Here is an 18,861-nt window from a genome sequence, read left to right as displayed (position 1 = left end):
CCAAAGTTTTACTCCCTGTTGCAGTTTTCCACTTGACTGATGCAGTGACATATGAACTTAGAGATCCTAAACAGTCTGAATACCTGCATTGCGTCAAATGGTTTTTCTGTGTAATTGGAAATAGTGAGTTTCTGAAATTGTAGCAAGCTTTGCAACTGTATTTTTGTGCATGGGTGTGATGGTGTGGGTGCTTAGACCCAACAAGCTGTGTTTTTCCAGTCTGCCACATTAAACTGCCCCTACAAGTTATTCTAAGTGTTTCTGGCACCTGCATACTTTATGCACCAAAAATAGGCTGAGAAATGCTGCTTTAAAAACCAGTGTAGCTGTCTTCCTCTGACACAGGTCTTGAGTCATTATGCATCCTATCCAAGGTTCTTTAAGTTCCATTCACTCGTGTTTGAACACATTGCTGTATATTTGACATTAAACATATGACATTTAATTGGCCACAAAGCAGACAGTGTTATTTCCACTTAGAAGTGGAAGTGCATCAATGTGATATTAGAACTTAAAAACAAACTGTGAGATGCCAAAATCAGCAAAACTGCTGTAATGCTTTAGCTGATTGATGGAAAAGCAAGTATATGTGTTTCTCAAATAAAAAAACAATGGAAAGTGAGCCCAACTGTGGCCACACCATTCTGCTACTGCTTTACCACACCATATCCCTGTCCCCCAAACACTGCACGTGGAACCAGGCAACACAAAGCAGGAAGGAGGGGAGAAGTACTTCATACTTCATAGAGCATTGTTTTAACTTGTGTGTATTTATGACAGAGACACCAAGAACTGAGCTGAACACTGCCTGCAAAAGCCAATGGTTTTGGGCCTCTGTGATTGCAAAAAATGAACTTGGCAAGCAGACACAGACTATTGGTAGCTGGATTTCTGTTGTCTGTGCTAGGAAGGATTTTAACTGATACCTGTAACTACTTACCAGGCTGGAAAAATCTCAACTTAGACATAAATGCACCAGAGCTTTGGAGCATGTGACTCTGGCAAATGATGTAGGAACACAGTGTAAAGATTATTATTCTTTCCTAGAATTCAAGATTTCCATGATTTTAGTAGCTACATAAAATGGACTAGGACTTCTGAGCCTTGTGATCTCCAGTCCTGGTTTGGCCTGTCTAAAGATGGAGGATACAGTGCAGAAGATAAAAAAAGCTGCTACTACTTGGAAGAGTACTCCAGGAGACCGTGTCTCTTGCTTACACTGTAATCTAGGAGATTGGGAATGGCAGCATCCCAGAGATTCTGCCCAGATAGGAATTAGGGGATGCACTGTTCAGTGCTCAGTTTGTGGATTTATTCTAATTCTAGGGGGATCTCTACTACTCTCCCACAATCTGTTTATCACCTGACCATCACTTACAAGAGCAGTATCCAATGGCAGATATACAAGATGCCCATCAGCATCTGGAAACTGGAAATGGAAGACTTAAAAAAGGGCAGGGTAGGTTTTCTAAAATCTTGCTTGCATTACAGTAAGAGACAATGACTTGCTGAACAGACAGGTTACTGTTTACAAGAGTGGGGGTGGGATTCTTTCTTACCAAGTAGTTCCTTTAATCACTACTTACTTCCACTTTTAATTACATGAATTGATGAGCTATGGCAATTTAAGCCACCACTGTATTTCTCCCAAGTCTGATAAATGGCAGATTCTGTTTTTGTGGTATGACTTGGGGGAGTGAGTATAAAAATTTTAATCACTAGGCCTGCATGGAGACTTGACCATATTTTAAATGGCAGAACTCCTACTGGGGCTGTTTTATGTATTTTTTACAAAAGAATATTAGTTGAAGTCTGAAAGAGTTTGTATCACCAGTTCACCATGCACTACAAAAACCTATGCAGTTCAGCCTTAAATGTAGTTTGCTGGGCCTGTATCATTTACAGTAAACTAAAAGTTCTCAGACATTATGTAATGTAATGCAAGAATCTCCATTGTGAGAGAGAGAGAGAATATGACCACCTCTATCCCTGCCCAATCTCTCTCTAAGGAAAGCCAGTATTTCTGGCCAATAATGAGCTGTTGTCTGGAGGAGACTCAACCATGTTCATTGCAGGTGCAGTTTTTACTTCATGAATGTAAAGAACTAACTTCAAGTATATGAATTAGTTTCCATATAACTTATGCTAACATCTGTCAGTGATTGATGTGAACTTTCTACAAATTGCCATGATTTTACATTGACAAAGCTGTAGCAGCCATCTGTTTCTGCAAAGACCATATAGAGAGATAGAAGAGCAATAAAAGAATTAAATAATACACTGGTCTGGAAAAGAGCTTTGTTAAAAAATGTATTTTCCAATCACTGAAACACATGAAAAGTGCAGAGACAAGTTAATCTATGTAATGTACTTGCATACTCTTACAGACAAAATTAGAACAGAAACACATTCAGAATATAACCTGATTAAATATTTAGTTCAGTCCTGAGCATTTGATATTTAATACAGTATAAACATAGCAATAGTACAAGGAAAAATAATCTTAAAATTATTTGTGTTCTATTACAATTTCTGCTAAACTTTGCTCATTTGGCTAAATATTCTTGTACCAGTAATATTTACTTTTTGATATATTCAACTGCACTGACATTGGTACCTGGAAATAGAACTAATCACATTCGTTATACCTTGCTGTGCAGGGTAAATTTCACTTCAAGAGTACACTTTACACTGATGGGACTTTATTTTTATGTAATATTTTAGCTTATTCTATTGAGTGTTTCAAGTGTGACACACTGAATTAGTAAAAAACCCCCAAACTCCAAACCCAGAATTGTTAAAGCTGCCTATAAAAATGTTCAACTTTACAAATCTGGAAAATGAAGAGCATGAATATGTCTGTCTCTCATTTCTAAAGGAGTTTTGTAAGCTGAGGCCAGCAATATATAAGTTTTGACTTCACTTTATGCTTACTAATCAGACAATAATACTTTTTATTTGGAAAATTATTCAACATTTGAGAAAAACCAGCTAACTGGGCAAGAATTTAGATGCCTCTAAGTACTTTTTCACAATAGCATCCTTAATGACAAATACTTTTATGGCCAGAACTGAACTACATTACACAGAACATAAATAAGACTGTAAATAAATAAAAGAAAAATCATAAAGTAGACCTCGAAACATCATTCTAAAAACACCTTATATAATCAAATTGAGAAGATGAAACTGTCAACCTTCATTTCACCTCTACATTAAATAATTCCAGATTTTTTTTGTAAATTGACCTTTCAAACATGAATGTTATCTCAAACCAAAGAAACAAAAAACAAATGGGGCATTCATAAAGGATGTTCAATCAGTCATCTTGCTCAAAATAGCATGTTTGGCTTTATATTTCAGTGAACTGATGTATTTGTGCATAAGAAATCCCTTGGGCATTACACAGACCTGTCATTACAGCATTGTCACTTTGAATCTCAGACAGCTGCTACCATATTGTGGTTATATTGTTTCCATTTGCTCAGCAAGTAATTATAACATTTCTGAAAGATGAAATTCATGCAATGTGGCTTGTTGATTGGGGAAGAAAACTGTGGCCAGTGAATTAAATACATCTGAGTGCAACATACTAAGTAGAAAATGAAATATTTCCTGTTCTCTGCAATATCCACCTACTTACACAGTATCCACAGAAGATGACCCCAACTGCTTTACCAAGACAGGACTGCTTGAACATCTACATCCAATGTTCTGAACTTCTAACAGAAGGCATCCAAGTTGCCTTCTGATGAAGCAGGCTGCCAGGAAGAAGCATGTAAGACATTTGAAACAAGCTGTTCACATCTATTCATTAAACATGTGCATCCCCAACTGCATAGAGGGTCAATTGTATATTTTAAAAATTGTTATTTATTGTACCAAAATTTGTGCAGATTTTTAGTAAGGAGCTTTTTCAGAAAATGGTTTACCTTACCAACAGGACTTCTGTTATCTGAGTTAGCATGTGAGAGATTTTTTTCTGGTATAAATACTTCCATGATGCATCTTCAGATCTGCAAACCTAACACACTTCTTCATTATTCCTAGCTGGCAATCAGACAGTCCCCTAGGACAAACAATCAACAGAGAAAAACTCTCTGTTTTAAGAGCACAGTGGGTATTACTATTCCAATTTCCATGGTGGTATTATGAATTTGATTCATCCTGTTCAGAAAGCAGCTGCCCCTTTTGGTAGTCTCAAAGTTAAGTTTTTAGGGTTACTTGTCTGCCTTGCCTTTCTCACTCTCCCGCAGATACAAGAAACCTTTTAGTGCAGGTTAAAGTACTGTACATTCACAAATCTAAACTCTGAACTCTGTATCTTCCTACAACGTATTAAAAAACAAAACCAGAAGAAATTTATTTTCAGAAACAAAATTACACCGTGGATGATGAATCTAATCAGCAGCTGTTGTGAGGCAGCCTGGATTGTTTTGGAAAGGAGCTTATGCTTGTGGTTAGCTTTAAACTATAAAAGTTACACTCTTGTACAAAAGTATTGCATGGCAGAACAGCCATTTTCACAGTCTGCTCACATGAAAATAGTGAAAAGATAAACAATTGTCTGTTGAACATAATTTTTCTCAACACAGTGCAGTTCAACAGGATACATGCTTAGTACTGCCTTTGTTCCTTTGTTCCATCTTTACAAAATAAAAACACAGATGCGATACACACAAACTGTACAAAATCAGCATCAGCATACCAAAATTAATCTACTTTGGTTTTCTGTTTGTTGGGGGCTTTTGCCATTTTTTAAGCTTTCAACAATTCAGTTCACTATATTTTACAAATAAACATACCAATAGTGAATGTAAAATAGAAGATCTTTAAAAGCACATCACTGGAACTACCAAGCTCATCTGAAAAGAGATGAACAAGTGGAAAAAACACTTCAATGAAAATGCATAATTATACGTCATCAGCTGGAAGGGCTGGTATACTGATCTTTGCTCTTGTGAAGTATGCTATCTTCTCCCTGAAATTAGAAAACAAGGGATATTTTTACCATTTGTGGCATGACTTCAATGTTACCTGCTGTAGAGTTGCTAATCTAAGAGCATAGTTCTTTAAAACACAGGTTTGGAGAATACACAGAAAATTTATTTACAACAAATGTAGCATTCTGACACAATAACCTTCTTATGCAGATTTATGTAAAAAGCAGTTCCAGTTTTGAAAGAGAAAAACTACCAGTATTTCATTAATAACTGCAATGATAAGACTGAAATATTGTTCCAGTCACTGAATTTCCAATGATGATATTTTCAGTAGGGGGATGAGAAGGCAAAATAAATCATTTTATCCTGACTTGGGAAAAGGCCAAGCGGGGAATAGTCGTGTCTGGGCAAGGCTCAGAGAAGCAGAATTGTCAACCCATTCTCCAGTTGCTTCCCCTGTGCTGCTACCTTTTCTGTCACCTATGAACCGAGACATTACTAAAGCATAACAAGTTTACACAGGGCTGCCGAGCAGCAGGCTGGAAAGCAGAAGAGAAGTATTGGGGGCTTAAAAATTAAAGCTCAGAAGAGTCATTCTTCTTGAGAGCTTTAAAAATGTCTCTCTGTGATTAGTCTGAGGCCACAGCACTGTAACAAGTCCAGCTAGCAGGGCATGCACAATTCAGCCTCCAGAGGTAAGTATTTATCCAAAAGACTAAACCATGTTTTCCACTGGAGAAGCTTGAGTTTCCATGAAAAACAGTAGCTCAGAGCAACATCAACCTAAACTGGCTTTCTCTTCCTAGTTGTGTGGTGACTAGAAAATAAAGGAAAATAGAGCCTTTTGATACCCTTCTTGCAGGGGAATGGGGTTTTAGGCACTATTACACATTCCTCTAGATTTAGGCAGCAGTCTGTCTGTGATGACTCTTAAATGACCAGCACTGACTGAAACCTTTTCTCAAGACATGCACAAAAAGTGAAACCTTCAGGATGCTCTGAATTTCAAGCTGAAGATAAATAACTCAGCTGTAACACATCTTAGCTAAGGAACCCCTTTCCTTTCTCTCTTGCTTTGATTCTGCATCACTTACAGCTATGGTTTGCAATACATGCTGCCTCACAGGCCCCTACTTGCATATAGATTCCTCCAACTGCTCACAAAAGAAGGTTAAAAAAAGGGAAAAAAGTCTCAGCAGCTGACTTAAATTTCCTACAAAGGAATCCAAAATTCAAACTTGAAAAATGTGTAGTAACTGACAAAACAAAAATTAACTTGCAGTACTGTTTCTATGTGCAAGAGCAAGCACTGCGTTTTTCAATCAATAGATGTATGTTTCTTTTTATATTTAATTGTGGCCTCCAGCCTGCAAGCCTTGCCAGCCTTTTAGGAATTTAGACCAGTGAGGATTAAGGTTTAAGATAAATAGTGTTCATTCTGTCTTATGCTAAGCAAGAGCACTTCCTTAATTGCTTCAAGTAATTGGTTGCTTCACAACCAAAAAGAGAAAGGAAACAAAACAGAGGAGGGATTCAAGATCTTTCTTAAATACTAATTCTTGAGCAAGGCACAAGTAGTGGTTAATGAGTTTCCTGATGAGCTGTATCCTGTCCTACTTCTCCTTGAGTAGCCATTTGTTTCAGGCCCTTGCCATCAATGGAAGAGCTCCCACGACTTAAAGCCCACTGTCAACCTGCTGTGGGTGAGGTGAGCTACAGCAAGAGTGACACACGAGCCTGTGACAGCAGATGTCACACAGGGTGTGACACTCAGCTTCCTCAACACCTCTGAACTGCCACGTAATCAGGTCACCGAGGCCTGGCCATCTGAAACCCCAACTTAGAACCATGTTAGATATCTGTGATGTTTCTGGCAAGCCAAAGCCATGTGGATTTTTTTACTAATACTACAGAGCATGTCTGATTATACCTAGAAACAGTTCATGTTACTTCACTACATTAAAAGGAGCAGGAAAAGCAGAACAGGCCATACCTGAATGACTGCACCTGCAGTGGCACTTTCTGGCTCTGCTCCCGTAGCCGGCACACATCCTTAGAAGCCTTCCTCATCAATTTCTCAGCACTTAAACCTTGTTTTTGCTCTTCTTTTGACTGTTCAGCCTGTTAAAAAAAAAAAAAAAACAATTGTATTTTGCTGATAATGAACAACTACTCATTTCAAAGAAGTGATAGATGCTTCTGTGTCAAGCAAAACACTTGGCAGGGTCAGGTTTACTGTTGGGCCCAATGATATTAAAGGTCTTTTCCAGCCTAAATGAATCTATGATAATCTCTATATGAAAGGTCAGCAAGATAAAAGACTGACATCACAAGCCTAAGCCATGGATGCGAAATAAACTAATGGGGCTTTTCCTAAAAAAATAAATAGAGCAAATTCCTCGCCATCACAGGTGGCTACTAGCTTTTGTAAATTCTGATATTAGAGCTTTTGTAAATTCTGATATTAGAGATGTAGTTAGACAATACCTAATGTTGCATGAACACGTTGTCTATCCAAGCATCTTTTTAGAACTGAAAGTCACTGATTCTCTTCCCTTATAAAATACTTTTATTTCCTGACAAAAGCTCTCAGGAAAGTTGCCTATACCTACTCTAAAGTGACTGACAGAAAAAATAGGGAAGGCATGCTCTCAAAATACATTTTCAGGTTTTGTTGACCATGTTGGCAAGAAACATGAACTTTCTGTGACTTTATTCATGACATAGTACCTATTTTGCATGAGACTCACTTCTTTCATTTGCATTGTAGAAGCGTAAAAGCCAAGGCAAGTGAACAGAATACCAGTGGTAACAAGAGATCAAAGGTCTTTTGTGAGCACTGCTGAGCAGCTACATACCCCACAGTAAGGAACTGGATTTCTGTACTTCAGTATTGCCAGCTCTATTACTTATGTCTTTACTAAGCATCAACAGGACAGCCACAGCTATGCCATCCACCATTTCAGTAACAAGACTGCTATTAATAGCTGTACTTTGGCTTTAAAAACTTTATCAAGGGTTTCTGAATAGCCAATAATTTGAACAGTAACTCTTTTTAGGTGGGCAGTCACCTGAAATTCTTAGATAAATGACCCTCGTTCATGCACAGGTGAGTTCTGTAACAAATGCATTGTTGCCCACATCACATGTCAGATGCATGGTGTGGACAGTGCTTTTCTAGACTGCAGAGGCTGTCAGACAAATGTTATTTATTGAATTTTTAATTTTGTCAGCCATCAAAATTCAATAGAAGCAGTTCACATTCTTAAACAACTATAAAGTTGTAGAGACTTTAATTTTTGATTCTTTAGAGACTTGAAAATGCTGTTCATTATCTCAAATTAAAATACATTTGCAAGGCTGAAACAGCAACCTTCAAAGCAAGTTTGTGATTCAGAAGTTCACATCTCAGTGCTGAATTCAACCCAGTAGACTCCTAAACAACAAAACCAGCTAACTAATTCAAAAGAGCTAGTCCATACTATCAGTTTCATACTGGGTAGTTATAAGAAAGCTGCTCACAGCAGGATAGTGGTACCCTCTGTCTGTTGAAACGCACTCTGGTTTCTATATGAAAGTGTTTTACATGAAAGAGAACTACCCTTTCAAAAAACTCACTCAAAATCCAGTCAGCTTGTACTGCTGGTAACTTCTTCAGTCCCTAACTCCAAAATAGCTAGGATTTTAAAATGAAATTAATCTATAAGTATTGTTTTCTTTATTAGTTAGTGAACATAAATTTGCAATCTACAACTGGTAATGTCTTAATTAATTTTACATATATCACAGATCATATGTTTTATCAGCTCCCCTAATTAATATTTACCATCAAAGTACTAAACATATAATATTTCCAAATTTTCTAATTTATCCTTTCCTTAACTATATATGAGATTCTTGTGATTACTGCATTTCAGGTTTAAGAGCATAGATGACTTGTTTTTGTACTCTCTATTACCATGAATCCTTTTTTCATTTTTGAATCAGTTTATTTTTTAAGGACGCTTTATGAGAAACCTGGATTTCAGCCCTATGTCTCTAGTAATATGCATATGAGAAGGTATGTACATGACCAGGTTTATATTTACATTAGGGGTTTTGAGTGCTTTATATAAAATACAGAAAATCACACTAATACAAAAGCCAGACATCCAATAAGTTCTAAAATCTGGCCCATTTTGTGATGTACCCCCCCTACCCTGGCAACAGTATGATCTGAGATTCTTTAAGTGACCAGAAAACACTCATTCATGACACTTATCTACCAAATATGTCAGATAGGAATCTCTATCTGGGCTTAGCTTAAGCTTAAGTTAGTTTAAGATGACAAAGAAGAAACACTATCAAAATTAGAGCTGATATGTTATTTCCTGTCTTGTTCTTCTGTGGGTTTTGTATAGAAAAAACTGAATCCAAAGAAAAACTGTGCTAAACACCGAATCATTGGGACAAGGACATACTTATTGGTATTAGTGACAGTTACATATTCCCTCAACATAAATGATGTACTAAAAAGAAATGAAGAAGATATTTACAGAAATCTTTTTTGGATATAAACAGCAGTAGTACTTTAGAAGACACTAGATGTCTGAAAACTTACTTGTATGAGGATTTAAGACTCAGATTTTGAAACTCTGTATGATTTCTCACAAACATCCAATCTAAACAAGAGAAAATGCTTCTAGTGCACAGAATTCTCCCTATTTTCTGATCTGCAGGTAATAGTGGGCATTACATACTTGCTGCACTTAGGGAGGTGTGGAAGGAATGAGAGGGAAGGTATGGAGTCTGTGGATCTGGCTTCAAGCAGAGTAACTAACTGCGTGCTAGCAAGCAGACAGTGATTTTTAACATCCCCCATCTCTGCAGTTTCATTTTTCACTTGAGACTCTCTCAATTTCTCTGGCGTTTCCAGCTGCTGCATTAGTCTGTGCCATTATAATGCCTGCAGGATCTAAGAAATAATCTATGACAATGTTCTCAAGGCTGCTGTGTTTTGCTAACCCAAGGGGAAACACTGACAACACAGTACAGCACTCTCAGGGTTGTTTTGCTCCGCAGGGGAAGGCTGCAGCGACTTTAGGGGTAGAAATATTTCTAGAAACTTTGTAAGCACTCTTCAAAGAGGTGGAGTGACTGTGATCATTGTTCTGACTTTTACCTAGGGAAGGAGGACTTAAATGCTGTGCTACTGCCTGCATATATTTTAGGAATGTGTATTATTACCCTTAATGTTCACCAGTGTGTGTAATGGTGTTGATCACTGACAGCAGCCAGACAAAATGTGACAAACCTACCTCCTGCCTTGGAAGAGCTAGCTGAAATAAAGCACAAATCCAAAGGATTCATAATATGAAATGTTGCAGAGGCATACTCTGTTCTAGAGGGAACAGTTTTAGAATGGGAGTAGTTTTAAATTAAACACTCAGAAAATGTAATTTCTGTCCTGCATCCATATTAGATATAAACTAATAAATTCCACATAAATTTAGCTATGCTTCTTTTCTATAAGTTACTATTTTTATGAATTAAAACTTGGATGAAATTAATATAATGAATTCACATGGTAAAAACCAATGCAGTTACACTAAGTTTAAACACTGCACTATCTTCCCCCATTTTGCCCAATGTTTTTCTGAACACTCATCAATAGTTCAACCAAACTCTGCTAGTGTTTTATAGTCATTTTAGTACTCCACTAACTATAACCAACACGAGATGCCAAAAAGAGGGACCAGAAGACACAATAGGACATAAATGTAGAGCTGGAAGAGCATGCTGGGGAGAAGTTTTATTTCCTAAGGTATCAGTCAAGAACTTCTTGAAATATGTGGTGCCATTACATACATTTTTCTACTATGAATTTAGCCAATCCATAAATTAATAATTTTTTGAATCTATGCAAACTTGCAGCACTCAATGTTTTATTGAAAACATTTTTACAGTTTCTGAATGTCATGCTATGTTTGCTTGCATTTAACCTGCCATCTGTTCAATTTTCTACTTCTTGGCGAAAACAAGACCATGATTAATTGCTCTCTTCCACCTCCTTCATGGTTGTATGGACTTCAGTTGTAGCTACTTAGCTGTTCCTTACACAGAAGTTGTTTCCTCTCTTGACCATCCTTGTTGACTCTCTGTAATTTAATCATCAACTTTGAAAAGGGAAACCAAAAATGAACTATCTTTATGGTACAGGCAGAATAATATTTAGACTTTAAGGCAACGATATGTTTTGTTCCAAGTATTTTTCTTAGCAATTTTGTTCCAAGTAGTTTTCTTAGTCTTGTTTACTTTTTGACATCTGCTGATCCTGTGATGTTTTTGTTTATGTTTTGTCTCTCATATGTGGAGTACCTCATTCCTAACATTTCCTAACAAAGACCTCAGCTTTGTAAATGTAAATATTAAGATCACCCTTTCCTCTTCTATACAAGGCTATTTACTGACATTTAGCTTTAAAAAACCCAAAACAACAAAACAAACAACTGTTGCTTACATATGAGGAGGGCCTCTGACCTTGTTAAAACTTTCCATTTTTACTACTCTGAATGACCTGGTGTATCAAAACACTAGTCTCTATCAACCATAAAGAGCTAAGGAGTACAGATCCCTCCTGGCTGTCACTCACAACCTCCCCTCATTGAAAGCTGATGTACATTGATAGACGTGGATGGGAAGGGAGCGTGTACTCCAACACGTGTGTACTCCAACCTCCTGCTCACAGTAGATGATGCCAGAGCTGAGTAGTCAGGGTCCTGACCAGTTAGGTTTAGAATACCTCCAACTGTGCAGGTTGTGTGGTTTTTTTTTACTTGTTTTACTTGGTTGGGTTTTTAACTCCTCCAACAACCTCTCCAGGTTTTTTGGTTTTTTAAATCATTATGGAGATCATCAACGGGAATAGGGATTCCCGTTGATGATCTCCATAATGATTTAAAAAACCAAAAAACCTCCAAAAAACATAATAAAAGCCCCACAACATCCAATTTATTAATGTATCTTGTTGGAATTTTCCATATCCCAACTTCTCACTGTTGCATCTCATTCTTCTATCCTGTTTCTTGTCTTTTAATCTTGTGGGGGCATCCCACCTTATGGCAGTGCATATATACTTGTACTGTTTGAGAGACCATCACATAGAGAACAGAATTTGGCTTTCCTTTGCCAAAACTACAAGTATGTCCTGCATGAAGAAATAAGCCACTGCCTTTTCCCCATGCCACTATCATTCTAAGTGGTGGTAATTGCTCCTTCTACCTGTTACAAGCATCTTTTGGCTACAAATTCTGTGCAGGCTGCAAAGCAACTGATGCTGAGGGACAGAAAGCACATGCAAGTCTGTAAAAGCATGGCTGTGATGTGAGAATTCTAAATTAAGTTTTAAGTAAATTCTATTTTACTACACCAACCATAACTTTTACTTCAAATAATAGATGGCACGAGGAAAATGTTACCTCAAATTCTACATTTAATGTAGTATTAATCAGTAAAGAAACAGTTTACACTATGTAATTCAGAGGTGTAATTAGTCAAATGTGAGCTTCGGTAAAAACCTTTTAACATTACTGAGCAATTTCTTTAACAAATTTATATCAAAGGTAGGGGCATACTTACTCACACATATGTGAATGCTGCTCATACCTGTTTTTCAGCTTGTTTCAAGAGTTTCTGGAAACGTTCATCCTCTAGCACACACAAAGGAAGCTCTGCCTCTCCTCTGCCTTTCATTTCCTCAAGCTTTTGTTTAAGGTCCCTCAAGGCCTGGAGCTCGTCGTTCAGACGATTCTGTCTCGTGCGTGACACCTGGAGGTCCAGCTCCAAGTCCAGGGAGGTGCGCACGGGACACTCTTGCGCAGCTCTTCGCATGATGGGCTGGCAAACGGGCTGAGTCGTTTGGGAGACAGGACAGTAAAAATTAATACCTAGAGAGGCTGGTGGAGAGTTTGACATGCTGCAGTCAGAAAAAGCTCAAATATTCTGGGGCGAGGGCGGGGGGGGTGGTTTACGAGTCTTTTTTTTTCTGAAGTAAAAAAATTCACCTATCCTGGAATTGTTCTTTAGTTACTAGCTAAAAATAAATGCTCCAACCAGGTGCACAATGTTATATTTAAGGTTAAAACCAAAAAACCCATTCTGATCCCTGGGATGACACTGCCAGGAGACACAACACGACACAGAATTTCCCACAGATGTCAACTACATTATTTATTTTTGTAAATATTTGCTTTTTCAAGGCCTAACCAAACACATAATGTTACAAACTCTGTAAATGTGCACTTCTTCAGCATATTTCACATTATTTACTGTCCTTTCACAGGGACTTTTTGCATAAATAAGTCAGGCAGGAGAAGCCACCTTGGACTATTCAGTATCCCAGACTTTTCTTTCTTATGCAAAATATATTCTGCTTCCTGGTAACAAGGCTTCCAAAGGACTATTTTTCTAGTTACAATTAAGATTAAAATATAACTCACTACATTCATGTAAGAATTAATTTTGTGCAAGAGAATCATACTCTCTTGTCCTTCAATCCTTTTGCTACTTGAATACCTTTGGTGGAGAGTCAATTCCCTTTAAAAGGACATTTAATTCCTTGAAATTTCACCAAAATTTGCTCAAGATGTATATTGCTGGTGTTGACTTTTGTGCAGCATAGGCCACCTTGTGTCACCTTCTTTAACACAGATCCCTTTGACAGTAACTCAAGTTCAAAAATAAGCTCAAGTTCAGCAAGAAATGCCATGATGCTGAGCATCAGTGTCTCGCTGCTGGGTTCAGCCACAACTAAAACAACACGGGCTTTGTTGGAGGGCAACTGACATTGGACTGAGACCACTATGTTGATATTTCAACATGAAATTACAGGACAGAATTGTGGTACTTGTGTTGTTTTTGCTGAAATACTTGAAATAAAGAGTATCCTTTGTGTCATTTGGTATTCCCAGTGTTTCCATAGTTCATTTTAACCCACAGCACATACCCGTTTAACTCTCAGGCTCCGTCGTTCTGTGGCGTTTCTCACAAAGAGAGACTTCTTGGCTAGTGTGGAGCTGTCGCTGTCGCTGCGATTCAGCTGCCAAAATGTACACAACAAACAGACATAAAGCACCAGCACCTCCATATGCAAATACACCTGCACTGGTAGAACCAGTGGAACCTCAGCCTTCAACATACATGTAGATCATATTCTTAGTGAAAAGTTAACAAGTTTGCAACTAGAATAAGCATCTACTCTAAAATTATAATCCTATACCAAGACAACCATTTATCTTACTGAATGAATAGTAAGACACTTTAGGAATACAAGGAAGGTAACTATGGTTATCAAGTACTGACAAATCATTGTCTGGCTGCAGATACAAGCTATGGATTTTGCTTGGCTGGGGGAGACTTTTAACAAATTTGCTACAGGGAAGGTAAATGACTGCAGACATGCACTTGGCCAACAAGCAATATTTTTGTATTGTTATTAATTGCAACAAGCAAAGTTGTGCCTACAGCTTCCTTCAGAAGCACGTCCTGCTTCTTAAAATTACGTGCCACAGCTCGGCAGTAGCTTCTTCATAACTTTAGCATTATTTCATACACATCAGTGCAGTATGATTGTTAGGTGCATCAGCATCAATTGGTGGTCAGAAGCATCCCTCTGCACAATATGTATTTCAACTCTTCAGGAAAGGACAGGAAAAGGAATCATTCTGCTAACATTTCAGTAAGGAAAGGCAGGGCCCTAAGTGTGCTTACACAGGGCTGACTGGGAGCTGGGGGTCAGCAATACAACCACTTGCAATACACAGTACACCTCTTGAGAGACAAATCTGTCTTTTCACCATGAGCCATTACTGGGAGTTCACTCCTTGATACAGAACATTGTCTCTAATGTTCTTTAGGCACTTTTCAAGGGACATTTTCCAAAGCACCAGAAGACTTTGGTTCTGTCCTTTAGGCCTCAAAGATCTCTGTTTTTTGTAACATCACAGGTGCTCTCTTAAAGCCAGGCCATCTCTTCTGATTAGAGAGCAGCAGGCACTTCACCAGAGCGTATCCAACAGCCACTTTCATACAGCACCATAATGCAAGGAAGGCTGGATATGCCTGTGGTACAAGCTGGAGACTGGGACTGGAGACACCCCAGCTCTTCCCCCCTCTTTGTGAGCTTGGATGCAGCTACAGTGCCCACTCTGGAGCCCCCAGCAGTGGGCAACAAGTGTTTCTGACACTGCAAAAGATATATCTGCAAACATATTCTTTTTGCAGGGTACTTTGCTTCCAGGCAATACCATACACCATGAGAAACAGAATGGTTTATTGAAGGTAAGTTTTTTTTGATTCTGGCTCATGACAGCAGGTCTATAGCAATGTTCAAAGCTACAAAAGCCCAATACTTTTCCAGATACAAAAGCCTCAGAAGTTTACACTAACTAAACTACTAAAACTACTAGTTTTACTTCCTATTGAAGATCTACATAGGCAGAAGGCTAAGGTGATATTTTTTTGCCAATACTACTAATTTCCATTTAGGAATTAAATTCCAACACAGGAATTAAGATGAAGGCTAGCTTCTGAATTCAGCCAATAATGTATCCAAATTGAGTAAAGATTGTTAGAAAACAATCTGCTATATTTCATTCTGGAGGGTATATGGAATAGTTATTTACGTAGGTATTGACTAAAGATTTCTCTTTTTTTAGGCCAATGAGAATCACAGAGAAGTGATGAACATTAATGTTTCCGAATGATTAAGGCAAATACCTCTAACTGAGCAGGGGAATTAAAGCATAAGTATTAATTTTTAAAAAATATATATACTTGTATGAATAATCTGTAGAAACTAAAGATCAAAATAAACTGCTTTTTCTAGGGTACCTGTGATTAAAATCTGTAGAGCTGGTAGTCCACACTTAAATCTTTAAACACATGATTTTCATAGTTATTTTAGCAGCAGCAAGACTCACAATTTAAATTATTTTTTCTTTTTCCATGCTACCATAGATCCAGAGAGACTGGAGAACTTAGCTGCCAAAGCCATGTTTAAAACCCAGCCCCGAGGCAGTGCTTGCACATCTTTCAAAGATGCAATTACAGCAGGATTTGGGCTGCCTAGGTTTAAAACCAGTTGAGATACAAAGCAAGATTTAAAATTGATGACTGAGCTCTTTCCACACTGTTACCCTTAAATGGCTGCATTATTAAAATATGGTAATGCTATGGCATTTTACAGTGAATTCTATTTCATGTTGTAACAAATTGTTTTGCTGCGAGAGTGCTGGAGTTGCTGACGTGCAGGGAAACACTTTTTGCAGACAACCAGCACAGGCATCTGTGTTATTTCTCTCTGATAGGATGTATTTTTGCCCTAGCAGAGGTGTTTTGCAAGAGTATGCAACTCTGCTGAAAGTCAATTCTACTATACATCAGCTCAGATAGGGAAGGACTCTAGAGAAAGCACAGGCTCTGCCTCTTGCAGGGAAAATCAGTACATGACTCGGTGTCATTAATGCTTCATTCCCAAGAAGTTAAATGACTCTTTGGTTAATAGCTCTTCATCCCAAGTGTCTTTGCTCTTACCCTGCAGATGTACTGGTTCCGCTCGCCTGGAGAGAAGGTTTGGGAGCGCACTATCATGCTGTTCCTGACAAAGGGACGCTGTCTGCAGCTCCAGCTGGCTCTGTCCTTGGGTCGGACTGCTGTGTTCTCGTTAACCGACTCCTCAGTGTTAGTCTCTTTATCAACCTATGAACAGGAATTTAATGGGTAAGACTTACTATAACCAGATACTGCCCCCACATAGTTTCTGTGCCTTCAGACTTCACAAGCATTCTCATTACCTTGCGGTGGATGGAAAAAGACCAGCGGCAAAAAGCACCGTGCATTTACAGAGAAGCTATTCTAGGTAAAGAAATACAAACTTCCCGAGAGGCTTAAGAGTGTGTGGAGAGGCTTTGAAGGTACTCTTTGTAGCCAGTAAAGCCAAGCTTTTGCAGAAAAACCTTTGCTGCTTGGCAGATGGTTTGATGCAGACACAGTGCAAGAGATGTTTTCCTTTGCCATTTGCAGACATTATGATTATTGCACATTTATATTTACTTTGGTATTTGCAGAAGAGCAAGATTCTGCCATGCCAGAGATGGTGCCTGGGCATACTGAAAGTGGGCAGCTGGGAAAGTTACATTCCCCATGTCCTTCCAGACATACTGCCATACATCCCCAAGCCTCAGCAGCCAAGGCTGCTCTCTAGAGCTTCAGCAGCCTTGCGAACCCAGGGAAAAGACACTGCGGGCTGTTGTCCCTCAGCACAGCCTGCTGCCTACTAGAGCTGTCCCACATGTGCCAGATGGAGCCTCAAATAGCCCCATCCCTGTGGGTGGTACAGCCTGTGCTTCCTTCCATGCTGCGATCATCCTGGCTGCTGAGCTAGAGCAAGCTCTGCAGCAGCTGGAACATCCAATGTTACTGATGAGCAATGGGGCTTTTTCTTCAACTTGTGTAATTTAATGAGGTTCATGGCTTTCACAGTGCAGGAGATAAATATAGTGACCTAAATAGCACAACAGCAACCCTGAGAGCATGTGGTATACAGAGATCTATGCTGTGTCTGGCTCTGCAGTGGAGACTGCTGTCTTTCACTCATTGTCTGGATCCACCCAGCCCAGGCTTAGCAAAGCACTTGTGTGCCTGTCTAACCTTCACATGTCGTCCTCGCCACCTCCCCTTGCCGAGTTAGGGCTTTGATCTATATTTACTTGCTACCCAGCAGACTGTCAGTCCTTTTGATACCACAGCCTTAGCTCATTTGGCATCTTGCCACATTAATTGGAAGTTAATTACAGTTTCCAGCAAGTCCACTGAGATGTTAAACTTTTGTATTGTCACAAAGTTGAAAGAACGAGATGTCTTTGTCTCTTTACTTCAGTTATTTTATAAAACTTGTGGGTTTAAAACATGCAACAGTGTTTTTACTAAGATGCAGAAGGATTATAAAACTTTTAATTCTGAGAGTGTTCTACCACATCAGGGATATGTTTACTAAATATTTACTAAAAGTGCTTTCAGGAAAGTGGAATATAATTTCAAAAACAACAGTTGCCAAGAACATGGAATTAGAATTTGCTTTATGTAGTGTGTGGGTACAACAGTACCTTCAATTGTTCAAAAGTATACACAGTTTAAATACACATTCTAGAATTTTCTGTTCATTAATCTTTTGTCCTTTTTTCTGCTAAGACAGTTCTTGTATTTCATGCCCAAAAATTGGAGGGCAAAATAAGGAAATCCCTGCATTGGCTTAAAGATCTTGGCCCTTATCATGTGTTTTTCCCTGTTGACAAATCAGAAAAAAGAAAAGGAAACAATGAAACAGATGCAGAAATATTTTAAATATGCACAAGCTGAAGCTACTGAACTACTCTTGTATTTTGAATGTCTTCCATACGCAACAAAAAAAGTGAAGATAGAGAGTCTTGGTTAATTGTCCTGGACTTAGAAGTCCTGCTTAGCATGTCTGTCCAATGTCCTCTTCATAGTTCAGAAGTGACCACACCAATTTTGTTACATGTACATGCTTACAAGTGCTACAGCAAAGGCCACATCAAATTGTAAATGCCTAGATGTAGCAGACTTCTATATTAATTGCTCAGAAATAGATTTTAGACATAGTAAGATATTGCAGGAATGTGAATTTTAGGATATTCACCAGTGTTAGAATTACAGCAGCTTGCTGGCTTTCCTGGGTCTCATCACTGTTCTCTCTGTTCTTGTCCTCGTCTCCATTCATTTCTGGTGCATCCATGAGTAACCCCATCTCATCATTACAGTCACCTTCTACTTCCAGCTTAATGCCATCTTCCTCTTCATCCACAATTTCATCAGAGGCCTCTGCGAGCATCTCTAGCCTGTATGAACAGAAGTAGCCCAG

General features: G+C 38.5%; 1 protein-coding gene, 1 long non-coding RNA gene and 1 pseudogene across 3 annotated transcripts in view; 2 read left to right on the top strand and 1 right to left on the bottom strand.

Annotated features, from left to right (window-relative positions):
• Positions 1–18,861, top strand: part of LOC115485304 (uncharacterized) — a 54,798-nt gene that overhangs the window by 19,907 nt on the left and 16,030 nt on the right. The window contains exons 2-3 of the long non-coding RNA XR_003946058.2: positions 15,204–15,260; positions 16,522–16,700. This is a non-coding gene — a long non-coding RNA (uncharacterized LOC115485304). The remainder of the gene's footprint in view (positions 1–15,203; positions 15,261–16,521; positions 16,701–18,861) is intronic.
• Positions 850–3,839, top strand: LOC115485303 (claudin-22-like; annotated as a pseudogene).
• Positions 2,297–18,861, bottom strand: part of WWC2 (WW and C2 domain containing 2) — a 95,962-nt gene continuing 79,397 nt past the window's right edge. For both annotated transcript variants that reach the window (XM_030238833.2, XM_050973509.1), the window contains 6 exons: positions 18,640–18,838; positions 16,515–16,679; positions 13,927–14,019; positions 12,588–12,830; positions 6,937–7,064; positions 2,297–4,981 (listed from right to left, as the gene is read on the bottom strand). In XM_030238833.2, the coding sequence (XP_030094693.2) occupies positions 4,915–4,981; positions 6,937–7,064; positions 12,588–12,830; positions 13,927–14,019; positions 16,515–16,679; positions 18,640–18,838 (895 nt within the window). In that variant the 3' untranslated portion in view covers positions 2,297–4,914. The remainder of the gene's footprint in view (positions 4,982–6,936; positions 7,065–12,587; positions 12,831–13,926; positions 14,020–16,514; positions 16,680–18,639; positions 18,839–18,861) is intronic.

Source organism: Serinus canaria, chromosome 4 (genome assembly GCF_022539315.1).
Source record: "Serinus canaria isolate serCan28SL12 chromosome 4, serCan2020, whole genome shotgun sequence".
Lineage (NCBI taxonomy): Eukaryota > Metazoa > Chordata > Aves > Passeriformes > Fringillidae > Serinus > Serinus canaria.
The sequence above is the reverse complement of the archived record's forward strand: the minus strand, read 5'-3'. Positions and strand labels throughout refer to the sequence as shown.